Genomic DNA, 13,349 nt, shown 5'->3' with positions numbered 1-13,349 from the left:
AGGGAGCCCGATGCAGGACTTGATCCTAGGACCCTGGGACCATGACCCGAGCCAAAGGCAGACGCCCAACGACTGAGCCACCCAGGCACCCCAACTAAATTGAATTTAAATGAAAAATGAGATAAAGCTAGTAGTAAGTCTCTTACCATTTGTTTTTAGTTCTGAGTATGCAAATACCAAGACTACAATAATCTGTAAAATCTATCAAATATTTAAGGAATAATACCAATTCTACAAAAACTTTATCAGAAAACTGATCAGGGAGGAATCCTTCCTAACTCATTGTATGAGGCCAGTATAATCCAAATACCAAAACCTAACAAAAATATTACAAAACAGAAAATTATAAACCACTATAAAGATACTAGAAAATAAATTCCAGTAGTTTAAAAAAAAAAGTAAATATCCTGACCAAGTAGGGTTTATGGCAGAAATGAAAGGTTAGTTTAGCATTTGAAAATCAATCAATGAAATTCACCATATCAAAAGAATAAAGGGGGGAAATCCTATGATAATTTCAATACAGAAAAAGTATTTGACAAAATTCAATACCTATTCATGATTAAAAACTCTCAGCAAACCAGGAATAGGATACTTTCTCAAGCTGATAAAGAGTATGAACAAAAAATCTGTTTCTGAGTTGTGGGAGTTCTTTATATATTCTTGATACCCTGTCTTTTGTCAGATACGTGTTTTGCAAATATTTCTTCTTCTGTGGCATTTCTTTTCATCTTCTTAATGGTGTCTTTCAAGGAGTAGAAGTTTTAAATTTTGATCTTCTAATTTATCAATTTTTTTTTCTTTTATAGTTGTTGCTTTCTGTGCTTTACACCAGGAGAATAAAAGAAATTATTTTGGAAGAAAGATGATGATGTGACAGACACCTGCGCATATAAGGTGCTTAATAAATGTTTGTTGAGTGAATCTCTTTCAGGTTAGTGTTAAATAGAAACATGAACACATTTATGGCTTTATTACAATTATTGATATAAATATAGATTAGGGCAGGGTAGAGGAGAGATTCTCTAACTCACCTTCTAAATATGCCTTCCAGGTTGTTATCAATGCAATCATCAATGCTCCTTGGAAAAAGATGTCCAATTGACTCTAAATCCAATTAATTCTAAATAAACATGACTATTATCATCTGACCTTCATTTTGTTTGCAAGAAAGAAAAATGTCTTGTTGAAAACAGGGTATACTGAGACTATAATAGTCTATTCATCTAAAAGGGCTTGGTGGGACTTGTTCTTAGTGAAAGGCTAGCTCCTAATAATCATTCCCTTTCCTAAGTGCTCTCAAGTCATTGTTTAATAACTCATTCTAGAATTTTTTTCAGGGCTCAGTATCACACTTACTGATCAGATTTCACTTTTCCTTCCTTTTAAAATACTATTACAAAGTATTTTAGTATTTCTCCCCTTCCACATGATTCTGCAATTATAAAGACTAATTCTTAGCACCATGCAATGTAATTAACAAAGAGAACTCACTGAATGTAGTGAGCTGTTCTTTAATTTTTGCTCATTTATCTTGGAAGTAAACCCTTTAAAAAAAAAGAGTTATTTTCTCCCACCTCAGGATCCTTCCCTGAATGAAAAAGATGGGGCTTCCTGTTCCCCTCAGACTTCCCTAAGTCCACAGAGCAAACATCTGCTATTTTTAATAAATTAAAAGTTCATCTTGATACTTCATAACTGAGGAGCCTGGTATAGGATATCCCAGACTTTACTTTTTAAATAGTAGTTCAAAACCAACTGGTGCCAGCAAGGACCTAAAATTATTACTACTTCATTGCTGCTTCATGATTTTGAAAACCCACTTCCTATCTTAGAAGCTTCATGTCCTGGTTAAAGAGATGCCAAAGACTGAGGTCATCCACAAGAAATAACTAGTCATATCCAAAATACATACAAATAGGATAAATGTAATTTTTTATTAGTAACTAGTAACCTAGCATTGTTTTTCATTCAAAATTTGCTTAGAAAAAAGGTAGGAAAACATTTTTATAAATGTATAGGCTCTGAAATTTATAAATCAAAACAGGGCTATATCGTACATACTGCTAGTTTTCCTTATCTTAAAAAGGAAACCAGCTGAATAGATTTTTATTCCTAATCATTATTTTCCCTTATTCATAGTTCAATTCTGATTCACATATTTTTTCATTTGGGGATGCACCATAGTTCAGTGAGTGAGAATTTTGAAGGCAAACACGTAGGAGTCTGGACTCAGCCACTTATTAGCCAACTAACCTTAAACCCTTTAAGTGAACTAAGGATAACAGTATGTACTGACTTCATAAAGTTTCCATAAGGACTAAATGAGATGCTGCATGTAACACACTTGACACAGGGCCTACCCCTCCCTCTCCACCACCTACTCCCACTGCCCACCAAGACAGCGATTATCATCATCATCATTCAACAAATACTTACGGAGTACGTAAACGAACGAACCAATGAACACTGTAAATGAGGAATTCCATTCAGGCTTATCATACATACCCACTGTGTGCTTTCAAATCCATTTCGGCTTCCTTTAGATTTTGATAAACCAGCTCCACTCTAAGAAGATAAAAGAACATTTTAGTGAACTCAAAGCCATCTTCCTCTGACTTACTTTGCTTGGCATACAGAGAACAAACTGGTTGCGGCTAAAGGGGAGGAGGTGGAGGGATGGGCAAAATGAGTGAAGGGGAGTGGGAGGCACAGGCTTCTAGTTATGGAAGGAACAAGCCACAGGGGTGAAAGGGACATCATGGAGAATACAGTCAATGGTACTCGAATAGTGTTGCATGACAGATGGTAGCTACACTTGTGGTGCGCATAGTGTAACTGCTGAATCACTGTGTTGTACTAATGTACTAACTAATGTTCTAATGTACCAACTGCTGAATCACTGTGTCGAAACTACTGTAACATTGTGTGTCAACTATACTCCACTAAAAAATAAAAATTAAAAAAATATTCAGGTCTATAGAATCAGAAGGAAGAAAGCATTATCAGTTTTCATCTGATAAGCCCCAAAATACTTTTTTTTTTTTTTAAAGATTTTATTTATTTATTTGACAGAGAGAGAAACAGCGAGAGAGGGAACACAAGCAGGGGGAGTGGGAGAGGGAGAAGCAGGCTTCCCGCGGAGCAGGGAGCCCGATGCGGGGCTCGATCCCAGGACCCCGGGATCATGACCTGAGCCGAAGGCAGATGCTTAACGACTGAGCCACCCAGGCACCCAGGCCCAAAATACTTTGAAAGTAATAGGAAAGGGCGCCTGGGTGGCTCAGTTGGTTAAGCAACTGCCTTCGGCTCAGCTCATGATCCTGGAGTCCCGGGATCGAGTCCCGCATCGGGCTCCCTGCTCGGCAGGGAGTCTGCTTCTCCCTCTGACCCTCTTCCCTCTCATGCTCTCTGTCTCTCATTCTCTCTGTCTCAAATAAATAAATAAAATCTTTTAAAAAAAAATTTTAAATAAAAAAAAAAGAAAGTAATAGGAAAAAGAATGTCTGATGGTCTAGAGACAATAGGGAGAATGTTTTAAGCTCAAAGAAGATCCAGAGAAGTTTCTTATGCCTTGAGTAAGTTCTTTACCTATAAGATATAGCTGGGAGGATGCTGAAGAACAGTAAGAATAGCTTTATCCTAAAAATGAAATATGCCCCAAGTTCCTAAAAAGGAGACTCATCTCCCCACTAAACTGCAAATTTAAGGGTAGGGACCAAGTCCAATCCTTCTCTGTATTGACAGTGCCTAGTATAGTGCTCGGTAATGAGTAAATGTTTAATGATGGTTTGTTAAATGCAGGGAAGGAGAGTGGAAAAGAGGACGAGATATATTGAGTAATTAAGGTAAAGCCAGAACTGGTCTCTCCTCATAAGCTCTGCAACTTAGACAATAACATTTTCATACCAAGGGATATTTGAGATTAAACCACAAAGAGACAGCTTTGTAATCTTCATCCTTAAAAAGAGACAGCAAACTGTAACACAGCCCTTGTTGCTCACCATAGCCCTCCATTAGTAGATGAGAATGAATTTCTGAGCTGTTTGCTTTCTTTGCTGGATCATTCTCATCAATATATAAATATGATATTATTTCTCCTATCTTAAAACAAACAAACAACTCCTCTTTTCCCAACGAACAATTTTCTGTCCTCCTTTAAGCAAAACCCTTAATGGGTTGTCTGTTCTCACTGCTTCCGATTCCTCTCTTCCCATGAGCCCACAAGATTAATTTCACTCTTCCAAGTATTCATCAAGATCACCAATGACCTCCACGTTGCTAAATCCAATGATTAGTTATTACTCCTTGTCTTATTTGATCTATCAAGAATTGTTGATCACTTTTGTCTCACTCAAACATTTCACTTGGCTCTCAGAATCCCGACTACTTCTGGTTTTCCTGCTACTTCTCTCTGGCTGCTCCTTCTTTTTCTTATTTGCTAGGTCTTCCACCTCCAATGTATTGGCGGGTCCCAAAACTCAGACCACGAGACTTTTCTCCCTCTTTTTACTCTATGTTCACTTTCTTGGTAACTCATTAACTCTAATGGCTTTAAACACAATCTATACGCTTACAACTCTCAATTTATATTTCCAACCAAACCAGTCCTTTGAATTCCAAACTTATTCAACTATCTATTCACTTTCTTCATCTCGATGTCAAATAAGCATCTCAAACTTAACATGTATGAAAAAAACTCCAGATCTCTAACCATCCCTCAAGTTTGCTTCTCCTAGTTTTCCCATCTCAGTAAACAGCAACTTCCCTTTTCCAATTATCTAAGCCCCAAATACTAAAGTTATCCCTGACTCCTTTCTGTTTATACCCAACATCTCGCCCATCAACAAATTCTGACAGCTCTACTTTCCACTTTTCATGAACTCTGCCATTAGCTCCCTTGTCCAAGCCATCACCGTCTTATGTAAATTACTAGAACTGCCTTCTAAATGATCTGTGTTAGCCCTTGACCCAATAATCTGTTCTCAACAGAGCATCCACTCTACTACTTTTTTTAAGTCAGATCATGTCACATATCAGCTCAAAACTTTCCTATGGTTCCTAATTTCACTTAGAATAAAAGCAAAAATCCTCTATAGCCATATTCATCTCTTTGCTGTTCTTAAAACTGCCAGGCATGTTCCTGCCTCAGGACTTTTGTGCTTCCTTTGGTCTCTAGGTAATATGCTCCTCTTCTAGATATCCACATAGCTCATCCTTTTCAAATAGGCTATTTCCTCTATTTGCAATGGCCTTCCCATCCTTCTTTACCTGGAGAACTTATACTCATAAAACCAACTCAAAATATTATTTCACCCATTAAATATTCAATCATAACCTCCCTAAGTAGGTTATTCAGCTGTTTTTCATTCCTTATAAACTTTGCACTTACCCAAGCTTGAAGGGCCAAGGATAAGGACATAGGAGGATCCAGTTTTATAGGGGCCTGAAAATTATACAATTTTGGTGGTCCTTTTTAAGAAAAAGAATGCAAAAATATCTTCTGCAAACTTTACCAAAATATATAGCCCTGCAGTTTAAATTTCATTTATCTTAATGGCTAATCTATCTCTGGTGAGGAACAGTTACTGGCACCCAGTGGCTACACTGTAGCTGTTTCGGAGGAACGCAGTCCCTATCAAGCAATGATCCCAGAAATAGAGAACCAAGAGACTAAATAACCTGACCACTCTTTCCTCCTGGTCTCCAACCTCCGGGTGATGTTTCCCATTGCCTGACCTCAACTAGAAAAGGCAAGGGAATTCAGCTAATGCAGTCCATAGAGGTCAGCCTCCTGAGGCCCACAGTATGGGGAAGACAGGATCTTGAGAAGCAGAGACTATCTACCATACCATGGTAAGAAATTTGGATCTTATTTCACAGGTATGCTATGCAGAGAATAAGTGGATCAGATCTTAAGAAAAATAACTGTGACAGCTGTACAGAAGAGGATTACAAAAGCTAGAGACTAAAGAACAGAAGAGTTCTTAAACTGTAACTAGTAAAGTAGGCAGAACAGGGTTTATGAATTGTGCTTTGAAGAAGTAACATATTGTCATTTGCTTGTGTGTCTCTTTATAGGTTTCTCTCCTTTTTTTTTTTTTTTTTAAGATTTATTTTAGAAAGAGCTAGAGAGCAGGGGGAGGGGCAGAGGGAGAGAGAGAATGTCAAGCAGACTCTGCACTGAGTGCAGAGCTGTACATAGGGCTTGATCCCTGAGGATCATGACATGACCTGAAATCAAGAGTTAGACACCTAATCGACTGACCACCCAGGTGCCCTAAGGTTTCTTAACTCCTCTCCTCTTCAATCCCAAATTTCCCCAATTTGTGACTTCTTAGACAGCAAGGATTACGCTTGACTCATCATCTTGGCTCACAGCCTAGTACTGTGTTTAGCACACAGAAAGCACTCAACGAACACTTGAGAGAAGGAAGGGAAAAATGAAGGGGGGCGGAAATCAGAGGGGGAGATGGACCATGAAAAACTATGGACTCCAGGAATCAAACTAAGGGTTTTAGTGGGGCGGGGGGTGGGGGAATGGGTTAGCCTGGTGATGGGTATTAAGGAGGGCACATATCGCATGGAGCACTGGGCGTTATATGCAAACAATGAATCATGGAACACTACATCAAAAACTAATGATGTAATGTATGATGACTAACATAACATAAAAAAAAGAGAAATAAATGGCTGAATGTTCTAAAAGAAATGCTATATAAAATAAGGAGTTTTTAAAAAAAATTTTTAAAGCCTAAAGATACTCCTATAGGATAAAGTAAAAATTATGTGAAGTGAATAAATAAATGGAAAGATGGAATCAGATACCAAAAAGGAGGGTAGAAAAAGTCTGGTGGCTACTGAACTTCACTGATAAATGAGTCAAATTAAGATATGCCATTAAAGAGAAAGTATTTGGGATATAGGAGGTGAAGATTCAAGGAAAAATCCTTTCATTTTTTTGAAAGACAGTAACCGACAATCAGTTTCTTACAGAAACCAAAAACCAGAATTCTTAATCTAGCATGATCATTACTCATGCCTATAGAGAATCAAACAGTAAGACTTAAAAAACTGATCTTTTTCAATTGTTTATAAATTTGCAATCCTGGGGCACCCAGGTGCCTCAATCAGTTAAGCATATGCCTTCAGCTCAGGTCATGATCCTGGAGTCCTGGGATGGATCCCCACATCCGGTTCCTGCTCAGCAGGGTGCCTGCTTCTCCCTCTCCCTCCTGCTCCCCCTGCTTGTGCTCTCTTTCTCTGTCAAATAAATAAATAAAATCTTAAAAATAAATAAATAAATTTGCAATCCTAAGGATCAGAAACACTAATCATGGTAAATTCACCAACCCTCCAGGCAGCCTTCCCCTTCTGTATCTCAGTGCCTTTCCTTCTAGTACATGCACTGTTCTTTTACTTACTCCCAAATCACTGAAGTTCTTAGTGAATAAGAGTCATAAATGTGATCTGAGACAGTGGGAAAGCTTTATTAATATGACAAAATAATTTGGCAGAAAACCTAAAGTCTAAAGTCTGGGAATACATGGAAGTATTTTTTAAATATCCCTCAATTCTAATGTAAGAAATTTTTTCACATTTCTCCTGAACAATGGTGGTAATTGGCGGGGTAGGGTGGAGGAAAGGATAGGAAGAGAGGGACAACAGCATTTATCAAAGTTTATCATACTAGATCAGATTATCAGATGGAATACTCTTCCTCCAGCAATGACCCATATATTATCCTTCAGAGCGTAAGAGAACCAGCCAATAGTCAAAGAAGATTTTTTTTACAATCATGTTTCTTGCATGATTTTAACAAGCAACTGACCAACTCAAAATATTTCAAAAATCTTTGTTGCACATGATCTAAATGGCTACCAGATTAATTTCCATTTCTAATAATGGCATATGAAATTGTTCACTGTGAATGACTATTGCCAAACTTGAAATCCAAACTTTCCACTCTCTCCTGGCCTTCTAACCAAACACACAGAGGTTACTACATATAATGCAAAGAAAGATATCCTAGCACAGAACCCTGTAAGTGGCTTTCTAGGTAATGAGAATAGCTGAATACTGCAGGCATTGGTTGTTGCTTATGGTTCTAAGTCAAGAACATCACTAAGGTTTGGTTCACTCAATACTTTATACAAATAGTCTGTTGGCTTTGTCTTCCTTCCACTGAGGCAGCAATATTTTAAAAGTTTCTACTGTGATTCATAATACCTTAAAGCAATTTCATTTCATACCTTATAAATGCTATAGTATTTTGTTTGAACATATTTGTATGATACTCTATTAACGAAAACATTTTAGGACCTGAACTCGGCAATCTTTAGCAAGAAGCTTAAGATATCTGGGCCCCAGATAACTCATTTATGAAAAAATGATAAATGTAGGCTCATGAGAAGCCTGTAATAATTAAATACAATTTTATTTATCAAACAGCAATGTAAACCTTAAAAGGACTAGAATATGTAAACTATTAATAGCTACCATCTACTGAGCATCTACCATGTATCAAACACTAAGTTAGATGCATTTCATACATTATCTCAACCAGCAATGTTGCTATTAGCCCCATTTAAAGAAATTGAGGGTTCAAAAAAGTTAGGTGACTTGTAGTAAGCCAAACAACCAAATGAGGATTTGAACTCAGGACTATCTAGGCCCCAAACTCAAGAATGAATACTGTTGCCTCTTCTATCAAATTATGAGTTCCTTGAGAGTAGGACCTGTGTTCTATTTATCTCTGTATTCCGGTAAAGTGGCCTGTATATAACAAGTAATCAGTAAATACAGATTGAATGAACACACAGAATTATAATCACACAGTCCTGGTTGGTGCAGTAAAAAAATAATGAACTGACATTCCCTAGGGGATCCTACAGACACCCCTTCCTTTGTGCTGCAAACTGTCAGCCAATTACTTAAAAATTGGAGCTCAAAGAAAATGCTCACAAGGCCATCACACAAGTTTATTTCAAAGATCTAGAGGGTTGTTCTCTGGAATCTGAAGAGTCAAGTCCACCCATGTAGGTAGTTGTACCCGACCCAAGAGATATAATATACTAATTCCTTCTCTTCAATGCTATCAACTAACTAGATTATTCAGACCTCATTTAGAAAATCATAGAAAGGCTAAACTTGTCTAACCAGCTAGGGCCAAGAGAATTCAGTGGTGAGGCCCTAGAAATGGTCAGAAGTAGGCCTCCTTAACTCTAAGATAGCAATAACCCTTCTTCTCTAACCAATGATAAAAGAGTACTCTCTCCTGAAGAGCCTGAAAAGCTCTGCAGTCCTTCTCAACATTTACTGCTGCAGGCATTTACTACTACAAGTAGGCCGTGATCACAGATAAAACCAACTTTTCATTCTTGTCCTAGCTTTAATACATAATCTCAAGTGTCCTTCTAAATTGCCTTGAAATTCAAACATTACCTAAAATTATGGTTTTTACATTGATGTTGCTGACCTGTAAGTTGGTGCTGATCACAGCTACCATTCTGTAATCTTCTGCTAACAAATCAAACTAACTTAATTGAACTACAAATCATTTTATTTGTGTGAATTTTCTTTATCTAACAGAGATTGAGAATATGAGAATGTTGAACAAATGAGAAATGCTATTCAGATATAATCAGTAAACAAAGTTTACAAAACTGAGTTCTCTTCCTATGTCACAAGAAACTATACTAGAATACTCAAGATCAATCTGTACTTCCCTGAAGTTTAAGTGAGATCTTGAAGTTTAATAAAAAGCCAAAAATTATATATTTTCAACAAAATTGAAAAAAAATTTAAAAGTTGAGAGCTTCAGGGGCGCCTGGGTGGCTCAGTCAGTTAAGTGTCTGCCTTCGGCTCAGGTCATGATCTCAGGGTCCTGGGATGGAGTCCTGCATTGGGCTCCCTGATTAGCGGAGAGCCTGCTTCTCCCTCTCCTTCTGCTCCTCCCCCACACCCTGCTCGTTTGCTCTCTCTCAAATAAATAAATAAATAAATAATCTTAAAAAAAAAAAGTTGGGGGGCGGAACAAGATGGCAGAGGAGTAGGAGACCTGGATTTCGTCTGGTCCCAGGAATTCAGCTGGATAGGGATCAAACCATTCTGAACACCTACGAACTCAACAGGAGATCAAAGAAAAGAATAGCAACGACTTTCTGAACAGAAAAGCGACCACTTTCTGGAAGGTAGGACGTGTGGAGAAGTGAATCCGAGGAGATATTTGGGAGGATAGATGGTGGGGTAGGGGGCCTCCATGGGCCGCTTCTGGCAAGTGAAAGAGCAGCGGAGCACAAAACTCGGAACTTTTAGAAGTCAGCTCCGCTGAGGGACATTGCTCCAGTGGCTAAGCAGGGTGTGGAACCCTCGCGGGACAGTGTGGTCTCAGGACCCTCGGGGTCACAGAAAGACCGGGGGTGCCTGAGTGCGGCAGAGCTCCCAGGGATCAGAGCAGGGAAGCCGGCTGCAGAGACAGAGCCGAGGAGCGGGCTCTCAGCTCGGGGTTACCATAAACCGTGATCCGCGGCACAGTCGGGCCACTGCTCCTCCAGCAGGGACCCAACAAGCTGCAGATCTGGGGAGACTCCCCTTCCTCCCCCGGGAAGGAGCTGCCCGGGAGCTCAACGCAAGGATCGGCTGGGTTTGGAGACTCCACCCGGGGTTGTGTGCCAGAGATAGAAATGCTCAGTCACAGGCCGGGTGAGCACAGAGTGCAGCCGGAGACCGGGGAGACGGGAGTGACTGACGGCTTTTCTCTGGGGGTGCACTAAGGAGTGGGGCCCCAAGTTCTCGGCTCCTCTGGGGCGGAGACTGGGAGGCCACCATTTTCACTCTCGGCCTCCAAAGCCGAACGGAAAGCTTGCAGGGAACAAAAGCTCCCGAAAGCAAACCCGAGCACATTACTTAGCCCGGACCGGGCAAGGGTGGGGCAATTCCACCTCTGGCAAAGACATTTGGGAACCACAGCAACAGGCCCCTCCCCCAGAAGATCAGCGAGAACAGCCAGCCAAGACCAAGTTTACCGATCAATGAGAACGGCCAAGCGCCAGCACTGGGGGAATACTGCACATAGAATTCACGGCTTTTTTCTCCACGATTCTTTAGTCTTTCAAAGTTAATTATTTTTTAACTGTCTTTTTTTTTTTTTAATTTTTCTTTTTCCCTTTTTCAACCAACATCTTATCAATCCCTTCTTTGAAAAAACATTTTTATTTTTCATTTTTAGAGTCATATTCTATCCCTTCATAGTAGTTACCCATATTTTTGGCATAAGTTGTTCTCTCTTTAAAATTTTGAGATACACTTTCTTCTAACAGATCAAAATATACCCTAAATCTCTAGTGTATGGCTTTGTTCTAGTCTCCTGCCTGATCACATTCTCTCCCTTTTTTTTTTTTCCCTTTTTTTTTTAATCCTCTTCCTCCTTTTTTCAAACAACTTCTTATCTTATCAATTCCTTTTATAAAATCTTCTATAATTTTCATCTTTAAAGTCATATTCCATCCCTTCATCGTATTAACCCTTATTTTTTTTTTTTTTTAAAGATTTTATTTATTTATTTGACACAGAGAGAGAACGAGCGAGAGCAGGAACACAAGCAGGGGGAGTGGGAGAGGGAGAAGCAGGCTTCCCGCCGAGCAGGGAGTCCGATGCAGGGCTCGATCCCAGGACCCTGGGATCATGACCTGAGCTGAAGGCAGACGCTTAACGGCTGAGCCACCCAGGCGCCCCATTAACCCTTATTTTTGTACATATATAAGTTTTTCTTTCTTTAAAATTTTGGGAGGCACTTTCTTCTAAAAGACCAAAATACACCTAAAATCTAGTGTGTGGCACTGATCTATGCACCAGCCTGATCATATTTGATCATATTCTGTATTTTTGTTTTGTTTTGTTCTGTTTTTGTTTGTTTTTATCTTTTTCTTTTTTCTTTCTTTCCCTTTCTTTCCCCCCAGTTTCAGGTCTTTTCTGATTTGTTTTCTGGGGACGTTGTTACCCTATTAGCATTTTGCTCTCTCATTCATCTATTTTCCTCTGGACAAAATGACAAGACGGAAAAAATCACCTCAACAAAAAGAACAAGAGGCAGTACCAACTGCCAGGCACCTACTCGATACGGATATTACTACGATGTCTGGAACTAGAGTTCAGAATGATGATTTTAAAGATACTAGCTGGGCTTGAAAAAAGCATGGAAGTTATTAGAGAAACCCTTTCTGGAGAATAAAAGAACTAAAATCTAACCAAGTCAAAATCAAAAGGCTATTAATGAGGTGCAATCAAAAATGGGGGCTCTAACTGTTAGGATAAATGAGGCAGAAGAGAGAATTATCGATATAGAAGAACAAATGATGGAAAATAAAGAAGCTGAGAAAAAGAGAGATAAACAACTACTGAATCACGAGGGCAGAATTCGAGAGATAAGCAATACCATAAGACGAAACAACATTAGAATAATTGGGATCCCAGAAGAAGAAAGAAAGAAAGAGAGGGGCAGAAGGTATATTGGAGCAAATTAGAGCAGAGAACTTCCCTAATTTGGGGAAGGAAACAGGCATCAAAATCCAGGAGGCACAGAGAACCCTTCTCAAAATCAATAAAAATAGGTCAACACCCCGACATCTAATAGTAAAACTTACGAGTCTCAGAGACAAAGAAAAAATTCTGAAAGCAGCTCGGGAGAAGAGATATGTAACCTACAAGGGTAGAAACATTAGATTGGCAACAGACCTATCCACAGAGACCTGGCAGGCCAGAAAGGACTGGCAGGATATATTCAGAGCACTAAATGAGAAAAATATGCAGCCAAGAATACCATATCCAGCTAGGCTGTCACTGAAAATAGAAGGAGAGATAAAAAGCTTCCAGAACAAACAAAAACTAAAGGAATTTGCAAACACAAAACCAGCCCTACAAGAAATATTGAAAGGGGTCCTCTAAGCAAAGAGAGAGCCTAAAAGCAACACAGACCAGAAAGGAACACAGACAATATACAGTAACAGTCACCTTACAGGCAATACAATGGCACTAAGTTCATACCTTTCAATAGTTACCCTGAATGTAAATGGGCTAAATGCCCCAATCAAAAGACACAGGCTATCAGACTGGATAAAAAAGCAAGACCCATCGATATGCATCTGCAAGAGACTCATTTTAGACCCAAAGACACCTCCAGATTGAAAGTGAGGGGGTGGAAAACCATTTACCATGCTAATGGACACCAAAAGAAAGCTGGGGTGGCAATCCTTATATCAGACAAATTAGATTTTAAACCAAAGACTATAGTAAGAGATGAGGAAGGACACTATATCCTACTTAAAGGGTCTATCCAACAAGAAGATCTA

General features: G+C 39.1%; 1 protein-coding gene across 9 annotated transcripts in view; it reads right to left on the bottom strand.

Moving 5' to 3' along the window:
- The window catches only part of FKTN (fukutin), a 91,854-nt gene that overhangs the window by 61,382 nt on the left and 17,123 nt on the right, over positions 1–13,349 (bottom strand). For 7 of the 9 annotated variants that reach the window (XR_010407777.1, XR_010407778.1, XM_064579589.1 and 4 more), the window contains one exon: positions 2,509–2,568. Coding sequence is in view for 5 of the 9 variants with exons in the window: in XM_064579589.1 (XP_064435659.1) it covers positions 2,509–2,568 (60 nt within the window). In the remaining 4 variants the exon portion in view is untranslated. Of the gene's footprint in view, positions 1–552; positions 825–1,034; positions 1,105–2,508; positions 2,569–13,349 lie in introns of those variants that run through there. The other 2 variants (XM_064579593.1, XM_045882827.3) reach the window with 2 other exon arrangements.

This window comes from Mirounga angustirostris, unplaced genomic scaffold (assembly GCF_029215605.1).
Source record: "Mirounga angustirostris isolate CCGP_5_RB_7025 unplaced genomic scaffold, mMirAng1.0.hap1 SCAF_15, whole genome shotgun sequence".
Lineage (NCBI taxonomy): Eukaryota > Metazoa > Chordata > Mammalia > Carnivora > Phocidae > Mirounga > Mirounga angustirostris.
This window is presented reverse-complemented; position numbering and strand designations above follow the sequence as displayed.